Source organism: Perca fluviatilis, chromosome 12 (genome assembly GCF_010015445.1).
Source record: "Perca fluviatilis chromosome 12, GENO_Pfluv_1.0, whole genome shotgun sequence".
In the NCBI taxonomy this organism is placed as follows: domain Eukaryota; kingdom Metazoa; phylum Chordata; class Actinopteri; order Perciformes; family Percidae; genus Perca; species Perca fluviatilis.
Window position 1 is genome coordinate 16,333,187 of NC_053123.1, and position 19,278 is coordinate 16,352,464.

At 39.4% G+C, this 19,278-nt stretch overlaps 2 protein-coding genes across 4 annotated transcripts in view; both read left to right on the top strand.

Annotated features, from left to right (window-relative positions):
* Positions 1 to 4,022: 4,022 nt before the first annotated feature.
* On the top strand, positions 4,023 to 8,437 carry tbr1b (T-box brain transcription factor 1b). Its single transcript, XM_039818487.1, has 6 exons — positions 4,023 to 4,730; positions 4,975 to 5,129; positions 5,315 to 5,436; positions 5,735 to 5,893; positions 6,153 to 6,214; positions 6,942 to 8,437. The coding sequence occupies exons 1-6, from the start codon at positions 4,039 to 4,041 to the stop codon at positions 7,783 to 7,785; spliced, it is 2,034 nt and encodes a 677-aa protein (XP_039674421.1). The 5' UTR covers positions 4,023 to 4,038; the 3' UTR covers positions 7,786 to 8,437.
* A 2,411-nt stretch (positions 8,438 to 10,848) lies between these two features.
* slc4a10b (solute carrier family 4 member 10b) overlaps positions 10,849 to 19,278 on the top strand; it is a 33,194-nt gene continuing 24,764 nt past the window's right edge. The window contains exons 1-2 of one of the 3 annotated variants that reach the window (XM_039818484.1): positions 10,849 to 11,099; positions 12,074 to 12,115. In XM_039818484.1, coding sequence (XP_039674418.1) covers positions 11,052 to 11,099; positions 12,074 to 12,115 — 90 coding nt within the window. In that variant the 5' untranslated portion in view covers positions 10,849 to 11,051. Of the gene's footprint in view, positions 11,100 to 12,073; positions 12,116 to 12,503; positions 12,676 to 19,278 lie in introns of those variants that run through there. The other 2 variants (XM_039818485.1, XM_039818486.1) reach the window with 2 other exon arrangements.

A 19,278-nucleotide genomic window follows, 5' to 3' on the forward strand; every position in this document is an offset into this window, starting at 1 on the left:
TTGGTACGAGACAAAATTCACACATTTATAATTATGCATTCATTTTTTTTTATATACCGTCATCTGTATTAACGTTATTCTATTTTTTTTTAAATGTGATGGCTTAGTGCATTCTACCACAGAATTGTACTATTATTTCCATAGGAGTGTGTTAATTACCACACTGTCACTGTCCTGTGATGTAGAAACAACTGACAGGGATAGCAAGACGGAAAATAAAAATAACTAACGACATCTGCTTTACCCTCTGCCTTATTCAAGAGATAAACAAATGTGGCACAGGAATATTAAATGGCATATTGATGATCTTTCACACAGAACTGAATATTGAATAATAATATAAACTATGTAATAAAAAATCTAATTCGAGTGGTACGTGGTGACATCATAATACCCGTGAATAAACTGGGTTCACATAATTTAAATATTAGTTTTCAAAAATCTATATTCTGTCATTTAAATTTCTGCAAACTGTGATAAAAGCTAAATTGCATGTGACTTTGTTCACCTGTTAAGAAAGTAATTGGAGGATGTATTTAGTAGTTGCAGGAATAGATAGATACATTGTTGACTTTTTTAATAAAATAGAATTGGTTTTCTTTTGTTGTTCTCAGCTCCAGATAAAGAAGCACATGTATAAATATTTGTTTTTGGGTGAATGATCTCTGGCGTGCAGACTCAGGTATGGTATTAGCGCAGGTGCCATGTCACTTGTATTTCCACTGAACATCACGATCACCTGTCCTGAGGTTAATTTGAGCTTTGTGGTAAAGAACCATGTTTGGGTTAGAACATCAATAATGAGCAGGTGTAGGAGTGCACTTCTGCGTGGACGCGTGTCTTGGTGCGTCCAGGGAGGACGACTAATAAGGGTTTAAAAGCCACAACTGTCCACTCCGCCCCTTAGCAGGCCTCCAGCTGTCTTCCCTGTCAGAGAGCACCCTGATTCCCTCTGACAGAGTAGATCACTGATGTCAGGAAACCACAGGGGGGAATAGTTATGTTAGCAAAGCACAAAGAACCAGCACACTTGATCATGATTAGTAATGCTAGTTAATTAAAGACTTAAGATAAATACAGGTTTTTTGTGTTTGTTTGTTTTAAATCAAAGAGCCATGAAGAAAGGAAGAAATACTTCACTTTGATTTATTGATGGAAATTGCAATGTGACGTCTGGCAAACAACATATAAATAACTAAAAGGCCATCTTAAATGCATTCCCATGAAATTTTTAGTGCCGCTGTAATATAAGCCACTACCTGTCATGAATCCCAAATAACCTTGGCTCTATCCTCTTAGTTCAGCCCAGTGTGCCTCATTCCTTATTACTGGCCTGACAAGGAAATGTTTACCCATCCGACAAGAGACAAGCCATTTCATAGTCGGAAAAAGCAATTTCACCTGACTGGAGTAGCACACTATGTCCCCATATCCTTGCTGGCTATAATTTTGTTGTCATTTTGTGTGCTGTGATCATATCATTGAAGTGACAGTGCTGGGCATTAGGTAAAGTCCCTAAGCCGGTGCTCACTTTCAGGCTTTTTCTCTCCTTGTCATTCACATTGATTAGATTAGACCCAGGTGGCAAGCAGGTTCCTTTGGCACAACAATAATAAAAGGTGATACAGCGGCTTGAAAAAAAAGAACAAGCACAACTCAACTGAACATTGTTAACCAGAACTGATTTTATGAAAAATTATATAATATAATAATATTTTTTTTAAATACTTTTAGTTTGTTTGTGTTTTACAGAATATTGAGGGATATTTCTAATGGAGATCTTTCAAACAGGTTTGTTGCATTGATTGAGTTTAATGTCTATTTGCTTGCATTGACAAATTGTAGAATTTACTAGAATTAAAGTTAAAGTATTTTGATTTTGGAGTAGAAATGGCATAAATACTATTCATAGGGACTCAGTGCATTAAACTCAGCTGGTCAATTGAGGGTTTGTACCAGGCAGGAGATCCTAATCTGCTCTAGCTATCTCCCAGAGGGGTAAGGTTGGCCACAGGCATAACAAATCACTCCCTCCCCTTTGGTTATGTCCACTAGCTGGCTAAGCCAATAGAAAGAAAGGACTTAGTCTGATAAATAGGCACCAGAGCACCTGGGGAAACAAACTGAGTTGTTGCACGGGTGATTCAACAATTGGTTTGTTCAGGGGGAGAAAAAAAAAGCCCATTTTGCTTATTAAAGATCACTGATGGAAGTTAACTATAATCCTGTAATGAGGAGAGATGAGAGTGGCCCCTATTGCTTGGGCACAGACAAGCCTGTGCTTGCATGTTTCACAGGAATAGATTGCTGGACCCAATAGCGCTATACTGTAATGACCCCTCTTGTTAGCTTCAGAGATTCATGGCTGCTCCTTGGAGATACAACCGCGTGGATGTACCAGTGAAATAGGCCTTGATTGGTCTTCTCTTAACCTTATCTGGTTCAGACTGCATGGCACACACCTGCAGGTTAAAGACACTGCAGGAGAACTAAACAATAAGTTATTCAGTGAAGTGGTAATTATCATTGGTTGACACTGTAGTCTGTGATGTTGTACTGCACTGCTTTGCAGTGAAAGTTGTTTCTAATATTTTGTCTACCCCCATTTACACACACGAGGACAGATAGAAACACATTTTGATATAACGCAATTGAATAAATCTTCATAAACTGACCATAATGTTGTATGAACACATTCCTGACACAGTATGCTTCATAAAGGTTGCATTGAGTTACATTATTGTTCAGGTGTACCCAATGAACCAAATATATATAATCAGTACAATTTAAAAAGCCTTTCAACCATAGAATAGACAAAGCACTCCCCTTGAAAAGCAGTTTGTGTTAACTTGGTAATAACCTTGTTACTAAGTTACGCAGGAAGATGTTTATACTCTGGGATTTTAACTTGTAGCCATTGTAATATTTTATTTCATCTTCTGACAGCATCATCAACATCATCCTGACAAAGTTGCATTACACTGCAGTGAGGACTTCAGGGAGACTAGTTAAGATAAAAGGTCTGATGGGGAAAAAAATTGATTTTTTGGGGGATGTTTTTAAATGCTTTTTTCTATTTTAATTTTATGTAGGCCTACTTAAACATAACTTTAAACAAATGATATCAGCTCATCAGACCTGCATCTTGCTGACACCAAATATGATCTTGTTTGAATATCATTTTGGGGAAAATGCTTTAGAGGCAGATCTCATATATAAGTCACACTTAATATAAGTTGATAGCCTCTAATTCTTACAATAACTTCTCCAAAAAACAAAAAAAGGGATTTTGATTAAATGATATCAAAAATAAGATAACATATATAAGATCTTCCTTTACTTTCTGTGAGATGTATTTGCCACAGCAGCCCTGTTATCAGTCCACTGGTTCATAACTTTAGGGCATCAAATATTTATCAGCACTGGGACTCATAAACACATCTTCAGTGGGACGCCATGATTTCACGCTATACCACAAACATTTTAAGGCATCAGATGCACTGCCTGTCATGGACTGTCATTTTTGGTGTGTTAATAATATATCTTGGGTTCTTCGGCAGACATACTTTGGCACTCATGGCGCATAAATAGGTAAATAACGCGGATAAATAGGTAAATAACGCAGCTAGCGTTCCAGCTGACAGTCGAAAACAATCTAACCGTTATACTTTATCTTTATTTATTTTTTATTCGCATTCATATACAATAACAAAAATAGTCGGATCCATATATTTTAATCAAATATAGGCCCAAATCAAACAAATCACTTTGCTCACAGCGCTCCTCAGATTGTCTTAATTAAGAGCTGTCTAATTAAATTATAGCCTTGAGTTAACCAATGGCAGTACTTGTTTCATTAGCAAAGCGGGGAGAGAGATGGAAGAAAATCTTTCCTGATTGCAGGATGGTGTCAATTGGCTAATTTGCTGCCTTCGGTAGCACAAGTCACAGCAAGGCGTTTTCATCGTGTTAGATTAGGGAAGGCGCGTGCAAAAGCTTGTGATATAGGTTGAGCTGATAGTGGCTTCTTATTGAGCTATGCAAGTCGAGAATTGCATCTCGCAAGCGAGTGATCTCTCCAAGAAATTTATGAATGTGGGCAGTGGCTTTTCGAGCTCCGATGGATCAGAGCTTTCATTGCAGGACCATCCTATTATATCTGCAAGTGACAACCTGGAGAGAAGTTCACCTCTGAAAAAAAACTCTAGGGAGATGACGAATCAGTCAGAGGCAGACAATTTTCCCGACTCCAAGGACGCATCAGGGGACGTCCAGAGGGGTAAACTCTCTCCTGGTCTTCACGGAGTCTCTGACATCCGTCATAATTTCGATGGATCTGCAGGAGAAAGGTGCATCTTTTCTCCATCTACCCAGCCACAGTCAGTCTCAGCAGCGACCAGTGCCATGTTTCCTTACCCGACCCAGCATGGACCAGCGCACCCGGCTTTTTCTATTGGCAGTCCCAGCCGTTATATGGCCCATCACCCGGTCATAACTAATGGAGCTTACAACAGCCTTCTGACCAACACTTCTCCTCAAGGCTACCCGGCAGCAGGCTACCCTTACGCGCAACAGTATGGACACACGTACAACGGAGGGGCTTTTTACCAGTTCTCCACGGCGCAAGCAGGACTCGTTCCGGGGAAAGCGCAGGTGTATCTGTGCAACAGGGCCCTGTGGCTGAAGTTTCACAGACACCAAACAGAGATGATCATCACAAAGCAAGGACGGTAAGTGCATTTTGGCTCATCTGTTATACACCTGCAGAATGTGTTGGCTACATCACTCAAAAGCTTTTATTTCCAAAATGTTAAATGTATGTGCAACTAACATCGAATCACTGTTTCCCCAAATTAAAAGCATAACGGAATCAAGTCCCCCAAAAAATAAAAAACGGGCAATCTATCCGGATTTGTGTGCCTTTTTTCGTTGTGAGAGGCGTTTTCTAAATCTGTCTTCCTTCATTTTCTACAGACGAATGTTCCCATTTTTAAGCTTCAACATTTCTGGCCTTGACCCAACTGCTCACTACAATATATTTGTGGATGTAATACTTGCTGATCCAAATCACTGGCGATTTCAAGGAGGCAAGTGGGTGCCATGTGGAAAAGCAGACACAAATGTAATAGGTATAATTCATTTCTTCCTATTGCACAATTAACATTTTTTAATTCCACAGTAAAACCTGTTTATTGTTTTAATACATTTTGACGTATGTGGTTAAACATTCCTATTTTAAAATCCTTGCATTCTTTTTGATAATAAACCATATACCATGTGTTTTAAGTCTGTATTTTTGCGTATTCTTTTTCAGGAAATAGGGTTTATATGCACCCGGACTCACCAAATACCGGAGCGCACTGGATGCGTCAAGAAATATCATTTGGAAAGCTAAAGCTTACAAACAACAAAGGTGCCTCCAACAACACGGGGCAGGTAATGCAACAGCACCCAATGCTTCAATTACAAATATATTGTTTTGATTATTTAGGCCTATGTAATAACAGTTGGAAAAATGCAGTGACTTTTTCTTGTTTATTGCATAGCCTAATTATAAGTATGCATCTGTTTAGTGGTTCAATATCTTTAGAGCGCGACAACAGTAGTGCAGCGTTATTACAGTAATCACAAAATAAAGATAACACCGAGCTAAATACGTGTAGCATTCTGCTTGAATCATCTATCCAAAGTTTGAAGCTGAGTTTTTGACGTGCGTCTTTAATTAAATCTCCAGATGGTGGTTCTCCAGTCTCTCCATAAGTACCAGCCCAGGCTCCATGTGGTTGAAGTAAACGAGGATGGGACAGAGGACACCAGCCAACCAGGAAGAGTCCAGACTTTCACCTTCACAGAAACGCAATTCATCGCCGTCACAGCTTACCAGAATACCGATGTACGACCACTTCATATGTCACACAACACTACAAATGTGGACCCAAACAAGTCAATCATCCACTTAAACAAAAAAGATATTTAAAAAAAAAGAAATATATATATAGTGTTCTATATTTTCAAACAATAGTTATTTTACTTATTTATTTTGTAACGATCCGGATTTGAATTTGAATCAAGAAAATAAATAAGAAATATGATTTCTGATAAGGACGCTGCTGTCCGCTGATTTTTCTAATCAATGCGTTCTTTCCCCACAGATTACGCAACTGAAAATCGACCACAATCCGTTTGCTAAAGGATTTCGGGACAACTATGACACGTAAGATTTATTTTTGTTTTTCATGATTTTTGAACATTCATTCGATTGTAAGCTTTTGAGTGTCTCTTCTGTGTTCTATTAGGCTGCTGTAATATGAATCCACACAAATCGTAATCAAGAACCAGGTTACTTCTCATTTAAAAGCTTAAATGCACTTCTGAATATTTTGTCAATTGATTTTCAAATTAGATGGGGCTCATAACATTTCAAAAAGGAATCGAATAAAAAAAGAAGTGGTGTTGTGCTTTTGAATTGACTACAGCTGAAGCGAGGACATATTTGTCAAAAAGAAACATGAGTAGGCCTATCAAAATATTGGTTTAAATTTTTCCGTTATTGTCTATTGATGACAATATTCCTCATTCATGTGAGCTCTCAAAATAAGTACATAACGATTGTAATATTGACCCGTAAAATTCAGATGTAAAATAACTGAACAAAGCGATAACATTTTTGCAATGAAACGTTGCATGTAGCCGATCTTTGTATAAAACAGTATAGGCCTATTTGGAAACACTCCATTTGCGCAAAGATTAGATGCCATAGCCTAAATGTTTTGAAATCATGCAATTCTCTCTAAAAATACTTTTTCACATATCGCCTATGATATGTGGGAATGCTAAATAAAGAATTTGGCGAAAGGGATATTGATTTACATTTCGTTGATTTCTATAGCGCACAGTGTAGTCACTGAATTGTTTCAATGTTTTTCTCTCCATCTTTTCAGTGTCTACACAGGCTGCGACATTGACCGCCTAACTCCATCACCGGGTGACTCTCCGCGTTCACAGATCGTGCCGGGTGCGAGATATGCCATGCCTAGCTCTTTCCTGCAGGACCAATTTGTCAGCACTTATGCCAAATCTCGCTTTCACCCTGGCGTGGGGACTGGTCCTGGCACGGAGCGCAGCGTCCCACTCGGCAACAGCTTGCTGTCCCCGCAGCAAACCGACGAGCCCACTGTTGCCACCCCCCCGCAGCGATGGTTTGTCACCCCTGCCAACAACCGACTGGACTTTGCTGCCTCGGCATACGACGCCGCTGATTTCGCCGGTAACGCGGCCACCTTGCTGTCCTACGCAGCGGCCGGAGTGAAGGCTCTTCCCCTGCCGACTGCAGGCTGCTCCAACCGGGCTCTTGGCTATTACGCCGACCCGTCAGGCTGGGGAGGACGCACACCGCCGCAATACTGTGGCGTAAACAGCAAATCCAGTTCGGTCTTTTCCTGCTGGCACGCTAACTCTATCGGGGGCAGAGCGGGCACCAACTACCTGGCTGAGGAGGGAGACTCCATCCCGACAGAGAGGTCACCGATCGGCGGCTCGGAGGAGACCAAACCCAAAGACATGACATCTGAGTCGAGCTGGATAGAGACGCCGTCCTCCATTAAGTCCATTGATTCGAGCGACTCTGGTATCTTTGAACAGGCCAAAAGGAGAAGAATCTCACCTTCTGCCACGCCGGTTTCAGAGACAGTGTCCCCGTTAAAATCTGAGCTGCTGGCACCGAGAGAGTGTGAGAAAAACTGCACAAAGGACATTGGTTATTACAGTTTCTATCCTCACAGTTAAAAACAACAAAATGTGAATCTATCTATCTATCTATCTATCTATCTATCTATCTATCTATCTATCTATCTATCTATCTATCTATCTATCTATCTATCTATCTATCTATCTATCTATCTATCTATCTTATACAAATTAATAAAGATGAAAAGGACTTCTTCACAGTTAATGGCCAAAGTGTAAATTCTTCCATGGCTTGGGCGCCTTGTTTCCAGAAAACACTGTAATTGTGAATATAATGTACATAATATTGAACATTTGGTGATAGTGATTGGATGTACACAGAATAGATTAAATCCGATTCATAAATAGAGTAGTGTTTTAAAAAGCTCTTCTGTTGAGTAGCCTAAACTGTTAGTAAAGAAAGATATCGAGAATCTTGTAAATGAAATGTTCTTGTGTAGCATATGCTGGCATATTAATCCCTGTCAGTGAAAAAAAAAATGTATTTTGTACTTCATCAAAGCTGTAGGCTTCCAACAGTTTATGACGACCACTGCTATGATACCTGTGGCACAGAAGTGATAAATGTTGGTAATGTAGACGTTTAGAGTCTTTTATTTCTTTTTTTATTTCAGCCTGTTATTTTCCATAGCCTGTAGGCCTATGCTATGCTGTTGTGAAAATCTCTGTATCTGCTGTAATGTGAGTGAAACATAATAAATGATGTTATCATCAGGAGAAGTAAATCATGTTTTTTTTTTATTAGCATGCTGCTTTTAAAATTATTTGCATTTTAAATGATTTGCATTTAAACAGTCTTAAAACAGACAAGTATACTGCATTTGGATATTCTTCATGGACGCATCATCATTTCAAAGGACACTATGAAGGAATATTTGAATCTGACTATGATCAATTAGAAATGATCCCAATTAGAAAAATGCTTATGTGAGACAATCTCGTGTCTCATCATAGTTTCATTTTTTTCTTAAAATTGGAGACCCTGCAATCGCGGATTCAAAGATCCGTTTACTAATGAGACTTGCACGTGGCAAAAACGGCACAGCCAGAAAAGAAAAGTTCAATTAAAGAAAGCACAAAAATAATGTGAGACACTTATAATGTGAATGGAGCTACACTGTTTCAATGTGTATTTCTTTTTTTTTAAATATCGGTCATAATTCAAAGGTATATCCAGGTGGTGTTTGCTGTAACGCTTATGAAAAGTACCTGGTATTTTTTCTGACTCAACAATAAGCATTCTTTTATTTTATTTTTTTATTGTATTAGTTTATTTGTCAGGGACCATGCACAGTTCAGGCCCTGTACCAGAGTTAGCTATACAGCTAATTTACATCTGTGGTCCCTGGGCAAGGGAGATAAAAGGACAATATAGACAATACTATCAAAACAGATACAACATTGTTGCAACATTTGGTTGGAATGACTTTGCCAATTTAAGATGCTAAAAACTTAATAGTTAGCTAGAATGAAAAAAAAACAACTGTGAAATTGACAAGTTTTCTGTTCGGCAGCCAAAGGAAGTAAAAGAAAGTCTTGCCTGTGTGAAAGAGGAACAGAACAAGGCGGGGGTTAGGATGAACCTCACATGAAACAGTTTATAAAATATGTGGCATTTTTTATTATTACTAGAACTGATTGTATATTGATTGGTTGGTTAATTAAGGATTGAATGAGTCAACCCCTATTTATTCTCTGCCTTTATCCTTAGATTTTTAACGGCTTCATTTGAAAAAAATTAAAAAAAAAAAAAAAAAAAAAAAAAATTTAAAAAAAAAAAAAAAAAAAAAAAAAAAAACAAAAAATTGAACAAAAAGGCTTCATTTGAAAAAAATTTAAAAAAAAAAAAAAAAAAAAAAAAAAAACAAAAAAAAAAAAAAAAAAAAAAAAAAAAAAAACAAAAAAACACACAAAATTTTGGTGTGAAGGAGAAACTCACAGCTGTCAATAAGTCCTAAATTGTGTGTTGCTCACTCTATCAGTCAGCGACAGGCCTTCCCATGGATAAACAGTAGATGGCGATAACTGAATGCAGGTCCTGTAATCATACAGCTTTTTTAAATAAGTGGCCCTTCAGGAGGTCAGTCAAGTCCAGGGACAACTATGAGACATTTTTTTAATAAGCAAACCTCTGTGTATGTCTCAATTAAAGGCTGTATGTGGTTTGCCTCTGGATTCAACTACACATGGTTTGTGATCTACACCAGATGGCGATGCTTTACTATTATTATACCAGCTAAAGGAATCCCTGCTGTTGAAAAGAGTCAGAACTGCAGTGCTAAAAATGGTTTCAGCTGCTACCCACAAGCTCTGATGAAAAAAATCAAAGAGTGAAGTAAACACTCGCGCTGTGTGTTTATTGTCTTGCTCATCAATGGGTGCCAACAACACAGTCACCACTGCCTTTGCAAGTGGGGATACTTTCAGAGGCCTAGAGTTGTAGGGTACCCGCATCATCTAGAAGGGGGAGCAGAGCAATTTTTAGTATGCCTCACGCTCCTGTTATTGTACATCATATGCATGTTGTTACTGCTCCACCATAACATCACAAAATACTTAAAAAATAAGAATTTAATCACTTGTTATCTAAGAATTTGATAGTTTTCCTGTCTACAGTGGGGTACTGTATTATTAAGGAATTATTAGGCAGTAATATCTGCTAAGTTCGTTTAAAGGTTACAGGATGCCTCAGAAGACACAGAAAAGCAGCTGCAGTCAAAATTGTATCTTTACAAAGTCATTATCTCCAGAAGGTTTTGCAGCATAGCATTTAAAAATCACGCAATTTTCTGACATATGGTTTTATGCCAATATACTAATTTTAATTCCAAGGAAGTACGAGTGAGATGTATTGAAAATGTGGGGGGAAATCATAAACATAGATTGCAGAGCAGATAGTTGGAGTGCAGCATTTGCTCAAATAGTCCTCAGGAGTAAAGCGTATGCCCACGGACTCTGAGAGAGTCTGATACTAAACCATGTACACAACTTGTTATTTAACTTGCGCACACGCAGCACAGGACATTTTACCCAGAAAGCACGTTGTCTCTCCTCACATCTGCGTCCGCGACAAAGGCTAAACATTTAAGAGTAACGCCTCCACGTCAGCTGGCAGAGATGCGCATGTTTCTATGAACGAGGCGGACAGCACGAGAGGCGCAAATCACCACCGAGCTGCTGACCGACGCTGGTATTAACATGTGACCGCTGTGTGGTCGCTCAGTTGAGCCACACCTGCCCGGATTATACACAGCGGAGGTCTGTGCTTCATCTCTCTGACACGGTGATACGGCTGAGAGGGGAAGATGGACACCGCGGACCGAGGTGCTCAGATAGAGCCACTGCTGCCAACGGTAAAGAAACCTAAACTGTAGATTAATACTTAAGGACGCCTTTTTATCCAGACTTTCAAACTTAATCTATGTGCTGTATACTGCCAGAAGACTAATGATAGCATTTAAGAGATAGTGTTAAAATGCAACAATTTCTTCAGGAAGCAGATACAAAATGTTTAAGTCACTGTGTTTCCACAGGTGAAAAAGTCGCTACATGTAGAGCTTTGAGCAGGTGTAGCTCACCTGCAGAGCTCCACACACTTGCAGACAAAGCAACATTTTATTCAATCTATTTCTTTAGTGAGACAAAATGTGACTTTATGTTGGCATGTTGTAAAAGTTACTTTCTGAATTCAAACAGGCACTATACTAGTAGGCTTTATGTGTTATGGTGCTGTTTTACAGCATAACACGAGGATGTAAGAGTACTTTGTGCTATATATAATTTTAAATATGCTAAATCCCTGTTGGGGCAGATATCTGATTATTATAGTAAATTCAGGCAGAAGTGACCTTGGGTCATTTTATGTTTAAATATTGTGACATGGATTAGGGTTTATGTACAGCAACAAATTTATGACGGTATAAAAACAAACTATTATCTGTGGAGGAAATGGTAAATCCTATGCAGGGGATGTTCTCAGAAACGCATGGGCCCATCCCCATTGGTCTCTGCTTATCACTTTGGAGATTTGTTTTCATTATTTATATGCTGTTTACATCAAAACAGATGTTTCCATTTAGCTGAAGGTTTTAGACTGACAGGCTTTGGGCTGAGAGTGTCTTTGCTCTTGTAGTACTTTTAGAACCATGTGGCTTTGGTTTCCAAATATAAGGTCGCAGCCTTATAAGTCACTGAACATTTAAAAATCTAAAAAGAACAATTCAGAGTTAATCTTCATCTGATTTGGAGCAACGCATGTCTGAATGTGAAAGTGTTTTGAGTGGCTGAATGAACTCTTCTACAAAAGTGATGATTTATTATCTTTCAGGTCAATTCTTCCTTTTGCACATCAGTTGGGCGCAGAAGTTTGGTGAGTTACTTTCCCTGGATTTATGGCTTCTATACCAGTATTAGGATACAAGTTAAAATAAAAATAAAAAAAAGCATATAAAATGAAATTTCTTTTGTTGCATTGAGGTCGTTTTTTACTTTTCTTAGATCAAATTCTAAAGAGTGCAAGTAGAAGAGAGACTCACATGTGGAGTGACCAGGTTGATTTTAAGCTACATGATAATCTTATAGCTCTCCTTTACATACCTATAAAGAGGGAAGAGAGGAGGGATGGTGGGAATCAAGCTCTGTCTTTGATGAGATGCTGCTGGGCAGCAGCGATGATGTCACTGCTGTAATCTCGTGACGATAGACTGGTGGCTGTCGATAGATGCTCAATCACAAACCCTGTTCTTTGGCACAACAGAAGGGCATCCGTGTCTTGGCATGGTGTGAAGCAGGGCAGCAGGAGTTTGTACTGCAGAGCTCAGCTTTTAGACCGTGTTGCACTCTGTCTCAACTGATTATATAGCAGAGGACACAGAGGGAGAGCTCATGCATTCTGGAAACTTGGAGGCTCCTTGGCTCTTAAAATATCAGGTAGGACAAGCACCTCTTTGATTAAGTAAATATTCAGATTGTTATGTGGTTAACAGAGGGCAAGGCGTGTTTCACAGGACAGACATTTGGGACAATTTGTAGGAAGGGACCCCTCTCTCTGAATCTCCAAAATGAGGGTAAAATCCTGGCGAAAATACAAAAGTGGAAAACAACTTTCTTCTACTGACCATTACTGATCCATCTTGCAGCTTGGAGATAGATAAGACACTAAGTCTGCCAGAATGGGGTCTCAAAGCTGTAAAACAACTTAAATTGCAATTCCGAAAAAACAAAATTAAATACTAATGTGTCCTTTAACAGAATGTTGATGTTTATAGCAAAAACATTTAAGGATTACCGTGTATTTTGTGCCACATGAAAGCCTGTGCAGTTAATGCTGTTATTGCTGCCACTGATGGTTCCAAAATTGCCACAGCCATCTGTAGGGATCAGATCCAAGTATGTGCCACATCCTGTGATATCACTTCAGCCATGTGGTTTGCCAGCCCTTTAAAATGATTTTGCTGGTGTATGGATGATTAGTCTAAAAAGCATCTACAGACCTCTATACTTAAACTCTTCTTTGGATTCCTGTTTTTATTCAGAACCTACTTTTCCTTGAGAACAGAGTTTATCTGATCTTCTTGTTCTGATCACCATGTCTAAATTAGTAGATCAATCTGTCATGGTTATGTGTTAACATCCAAGCATCTCTTTGTCCAATCAACTAGCCTGACAAGCCAGACCCACATCAAGATGTTGGGTCTGGGAACTCACTATTGACATGGCTCAATCCGAGGGGCGGGATAAACGGTTGTCTTTCAAATTCCCTATGCACGCAACGAAGAAGGTAGCAAAGCTAGTTGATAGATTACACTTTTGCGGTATCCGGTCGGCAAAACTCCGAACACATCTTCCTTTTTAAAGAATGATTTCAGTGCTGTTCTTTTCTCAAAGAAAACCTTAACTCCAAGTCTTCCAGAAGACCGCTTTTCCCAGCAGCAGCAGCCATAAGCCCGCCCACCGACTCTATACACGATGTGATTGGCCTGACCAGAGTTTGGTTTTTCCAGCTCACAAGTCAACGGAGAGTGCCTAGACCCCCCTGGCTGCAAATTAAATTTGCTGCCACTAGGGTGCATCAAGATTTCTAGGCTACCAATTTACCCCTTTAACAGTTAATCTAACATCCAAAATGCACTAATGTAACCAAAACAATTTATACATATCTAAGGATGAACTCTTGTACTTGAACACCGACAACTTTTGTCTCCTAACAGTAACACTCGTCACTCATTACACATTGACCTGAAAAACACTAAAAGGTCAACGTGATATTATGACTTTGGGTAAACATACACGCCCACTTTCTTAAAGGGGTGATAGAATGATTATATAGGGTATTTCACACTGTTCCTTATGGTCTCCTAATGGGGTATGTAACATTGGTTGGGCTGAAAATGGCCTGGTTGATATTTTATTGGCCCTTATGCATCCCTGTGTTTTGGCCCTATTTGTAACAAGAGCTTTTCTTCCAAATATGGTATGGTCATGAATATTTAGATGAGCTCTGCGTGGTTGATTGGTTGAGCGACTTGCCATACGCAGACATTAGAGACGCGCGCTGATTGGTTGAGCGAATCCCCAATACAGATACATTAGAGAAGCGACAGAATCTCATATTCCAGACACTGCAATGTTTCATTACCAAATTCACTTCTGAGACTTTTTTAAGCGAGAAATCAACTATATAAAGCTCAAATATGGGCCGTTTTACAAAAATTGATGGCTAATTGCAAATTTGGTAAGACGTGTCGGACTTTAGGAGCTCCACACAGTCTGACGAGAAAGCGACAGCCTGCTGGGCTCCATACCCAGCGCAAAGTCACCCTTTGTGGATACTGCATACGGGGCTCCGCGGCCAGCTGCCCGCATAACTATATCTATAAATAATACATTTACGGTTTTGAATGTCCCAATGTCTTATAAAGCTAACCGATGTGTCCGATTTGATTTTAAGGCATTTTTATGAACGCGAGGCGTCTTTGTAGGACAAGCAGCTGCTTTCTATATGTCCCATTCATTACAATGGGGAAATACCGCAGCTAGCTAGCTACACTTTCGCCATAACTAAATTATATTTACAGTTTGAATTTCGTCACGCCACTTATACAACACATTCCCCAATGTCTTATAAAGCTAACCGTTGTGTCCGATTTGATTTTAAGGCATTTTTATGAACGCAAGGCGTCTTTGTAGGACGAACAGCTGCTTGCTATATGTCCCATTCATTACAATGGGGAAATACCGCAGCTAGCTAGCTACATTGTCGCCATAACTAAATTATATTTACAGTTTGAATTTCGTCACGCCACTTATACAACATCATTCCCCAATGTCTTATGAAGCTAACCGTTGTGTCCGATTTGATTTTAAGGCATTTTTATGAACGCAAGGCGTCTTTGTAGGACCAGCAGCTGCTTGCTATATGTCCCATTCATTACAATGGGGAAATACCGCAGCTAGTTAGCTACATTGTCGCCATAACTAAATTACATTTACAGTTTGAATTTCGTCACGCCACTTATACAACACATTCCCCAATGTCTTATAAAGCTAACCGTTGTGTCCGATTTGATTTTAAGGCATTTTTATGAATGCAAGGCGTCTTTGTAGGACGAGCAGCTGCTTGCTATATGTCCCATTCATTACAATGGGGAAATACCGCAGCTTGCTCACTTTCGCATAACTAAAGTATATTTACAGTTTGAATTTCGTCACGGCATGAATATTACAGGTTCCTCACGGTCTTACAAAGCTTAGCTAACACTTGTCCGATTTCGGATTTCAATTGAATGTATTTTTGTGAATGTCAGAGTTAGGAGGAGGCTAGCTAGCTCTCATTGATGGACTCCATCTCACCGCGGCTCTATCAATGAGACTCGCGGACAAGAGGCGTTTATTTCCCCGATTGTTTGTTTAAATAACTCAACACACATACCCATTATAAGATTAACTGGAACCTGCGGGCTGCGGTAAAAGATTGCGGGCGTAACAAGCTCGCTGACACTGCGGTCAGGGTGGCGATGTAGCAACCCAGGCAGCAGAAAATTTGCAATTAGCCATCCATTTTCGTAAAGCGGCCCATATTCGAGCTTTATATGGTTGATTTCTCGCATAAAAAAGTTTCAGAAGTGAATTTTGTAATGGAATAGCAGAGATCTGCGTGACCTAGCTAGATTCAGAAAACTACCTGATCTCAGGTCAGTTGTGTAGCCTATGTAAATATTGGGGCGTGACTGTTCTCTTAAGGTTCCGGATTTTGAGACGCTTGCGTAAGCAACTCAGCTTTGTTGGGATTCGCCCGTTTTCAGAGGCAGTTTCAAAATATGAGATTTTCATAGTAAAGGGGTGTCAGTGGGATTTTGAGCTTCTATGTATGTCCTATTTACCCACCGAACTGTCGTTATTCAACTATGACAGGGTAAAATCGGTTTTGCATTCTATCACCCCTTTAAGCCAAATGGTGTGTTATCTGCACGCATTTTTAGTGCATTTTGAGTGCATTTTGAGCGCCGTATACAGGTTGGGTTTAGGAAAATAACAACAGGGTTGGATTTAGTAAAACAAGAAAGCGACGGTTGAGTTTAGGAAAAGAAGAATGGAGTTGGCTTTAGTAAAAGAAGAAAGCGACGGTTGAGTTTAGGAAACGTGACATGCGGGACACGAAGGAAACGTGACACGCGGGACACAACCCCCGGTCTCCTGGGTGAAAGTCCTGTGTTTGACCCAGCCACCATCCTGACCAACCTCCCTACGCGGATTTTCGCCCTTTCATACTACTCGCTACGGCGTAAATTCACACTCAATCGCAAGGTAATGTAAGTCAATGTAGGCCAAACGGCATTGATAAACACACTAAAAAGTGAGTATGTCTTGATAACACGCCAATAATGGCATTCGAATTGGGATGAGATCCGTCTGAACAGGTAGCACTACAATATGTATAAATGTTGGCTTTTTACATATCTTTTATTTATCTATTTATTTAGCAAACCCAGATTCCATTACAAGGTCACTTCTATATTGCATGGATTGTGCTACCCTACAGTATATGTCACAGAAATGAATCAGATACGCTGCAATATGCTTCAATGGGCACTAAATGGGCATCTAAAACTAAAGTTCTTCCAGTAATGCAATACAAAACTATACATATTCACTATACTTGTATAGGACAGCTACAGGTATAGGAATTACGGCTGTGACGGTATAGATTTTTTCTTACCGCAGTGAAGAAGCAACTTATCACCGCGATATGGCGGTTAACCGCAACTCCCCCGTTACGAGAGTAGCAGTGGCAGGGTGCCTTAAGTGAGTGACGTCAGTGCCTGTGTGATCGCGCAGGGACAGCGAGCACTGAGAGTATCGTATGAGTGCGGCTATGAGAGATAGCAAAGATGACGTAAGTGAGTTAAAAGTGAACAATAAAAACAACAAGTTTGAGCTTCTCAAGACCCAGTTGCTTCTGTTGTCAATACCGCTGGTAAAGTGAAGGGCGTTACCCCCGAAAAAAGCATCGGTTTTAACTTTATAACATATATTCCAGCAGGGTTTCCATTTCCGCTCAATGTGAGAGTCTTTACTGCGTTTTGCTGTCATTAACGGTCCCGCTGCTTTCTCTCCTTTCCTTTGATCTACTTCACAGACAGTTCAGAAAGGTCTTTTGTTAATATTAAGTAACAAATAAAAATAAAAATAGATTTGCAGACAATTCCAAGGGCAGACGCTTCGCGGCGCAGCGGTCTAGCAGCTGAGCAGACAGAGAGCTCTCTACAAATATAAGCTGCTATGTTTTAGGCTACGAAACTTGGTGTTTTGTCGGAATAAGGTATAAGCAGAAGGAAAGTCCGCTAGCTGCTAGGCTAAAGTGCAATGGTAAAACACTGCAGCGGTAATGTAAATGCGTCCACCTCAGCTGAGAATGGAGAAATCTCTTTGCCTTCCCTACGGTGTAATTTATTACATGTACTGTAGAAATAATTCATAATAATCGGACACACAAAAGAAATTCCCCATATGTTTAATGTACTACCCATCCTCTTAATAATAATATTAATAATAATAATAATACACTTTATTTGGCGGATGCCTTTCTAGATACACAAGGACATCTTTCATGTTTAAGAGGGCATAAAAGAAGAATATACAATAGAATACATTTAGCTTCATAGAAATACATTTAACAAAATAAACAACTTTCGCAAAGCTGAAGTGACAAGCAACTTAAGTTCTTTTTCTCCATAATCTCTTGAATATAGCATACAAGACAGTTGATGAGGATAACTAAACAAGGATTATTGTGTTCACACGACATATCCTACATATTCCTGTAACTTTCACCAGCAAAAAAATTAAATTAAATAAATAAATAAAAAATGCGGTGGTGACGGTGATTTCATCTCCACGGTAGGGTCACATCACCGCGGGTATTGTGGTGATGCAATTATCGTCACAACCCTAATAGCAATACAACAGCGCTATAGCAGAAGACAGGGTTGAAGATAAGGTTGACTTCTTCGTTCTCGTGCACATCACACCTTTTGTCCTCTCTTACAATACACCTGGGAAAGAATCATAAACGTTCAACCTCCATGAGGAAAATAATTCCTCTGTGGGTTTGAGGAAGGGAGGCTACATCCACACAAATACATTTCCGTCCTAAAACACATAACTTTTGCTACGCTTAGGTCTAGCATCCACACTACTCCGGTGCTTTTGAACCTCTAAAATAGAGACTTTTGAAGATGTTGCTTTGAAAATAGTTTGAAAACTCCAGGATTACATTTTGGTCTGGACGGGCAGAAACAGAGACTTTTAAAAAACATGATGCTGACACCCATGTTCGCCTCCTTATTAGGTCTTATCAGTCCCGACGTGTCCTTCCCTGATTTGTCACGCACCTATCATGTGACAATTTTCCAGAAGAAAAAAACAAATGAAATCAGCCTTGACTACCGGTTAATTCAACACGAATTACAGTGTTGATGAGCCTGTTGTAGTTACTAGCAGCTGTTGTGCAGTTAAATTCTGCATTTTACAGCCACAGGAGGGAAGTGGCTGTGCGCTTTAGTACACACAAAAGAATGGCAGGATAACAGCAACTTCTCCATCTTCCCATAATGTCAGACACTTGTAACAATCCAAGCCTGTCAGTGGAATGTCAACTGCAGACAACAAAAACATGGGAAAATAGGGTCAAGGTTGAAAAATTCCGAAATTTCCCTTTAACTTCTATTGAAATTGCCGATTTGAAGACGAAAACAAGAAAAGGTTGTGGATTTTTTTTTTTTTATTCACACGAAAAACAGAAAACAAAATTATGCATTTGGACGGAGGATACATGGGTCCATGTATCATCCGATCATTCAATGCTTCCATTCAATCTGTTTGTTATTTTAAGTTTTGTAGGCTTGAAAAAAGGAAAATGACTGTGTGTTTAATTAAGTTGAATATCTAATTTACCTGTTAATAAAGAAAATGACACAACCCAAAACCAGCAGTCAGTCCAACCGGTGGTGATATGTTTGTAACGTTATATTT

Coding starts and splice junctions, on each gene's coding strand:
- tbr1b (XM_039818487.1), top strand. CDS start 4,039: ATGCAAGTCGAGAATTGCATCTCGCAAGCGAGTGATCTCTCCAAGAAA. Junction 4,731..4,974: donor ATCATCACAAAGCAAGGACG/GTAAGTGCATTT, acceptor CATTTTCTACAG/ACGAATGTTCCCATTTTTAA. Junction 6,215..6,941: donor TTTCGGGACAACTATGACAC/GTAAGATTTATT, acceptor CCATCTTTTCAG/TGTCTACACAGGCTGCGACA.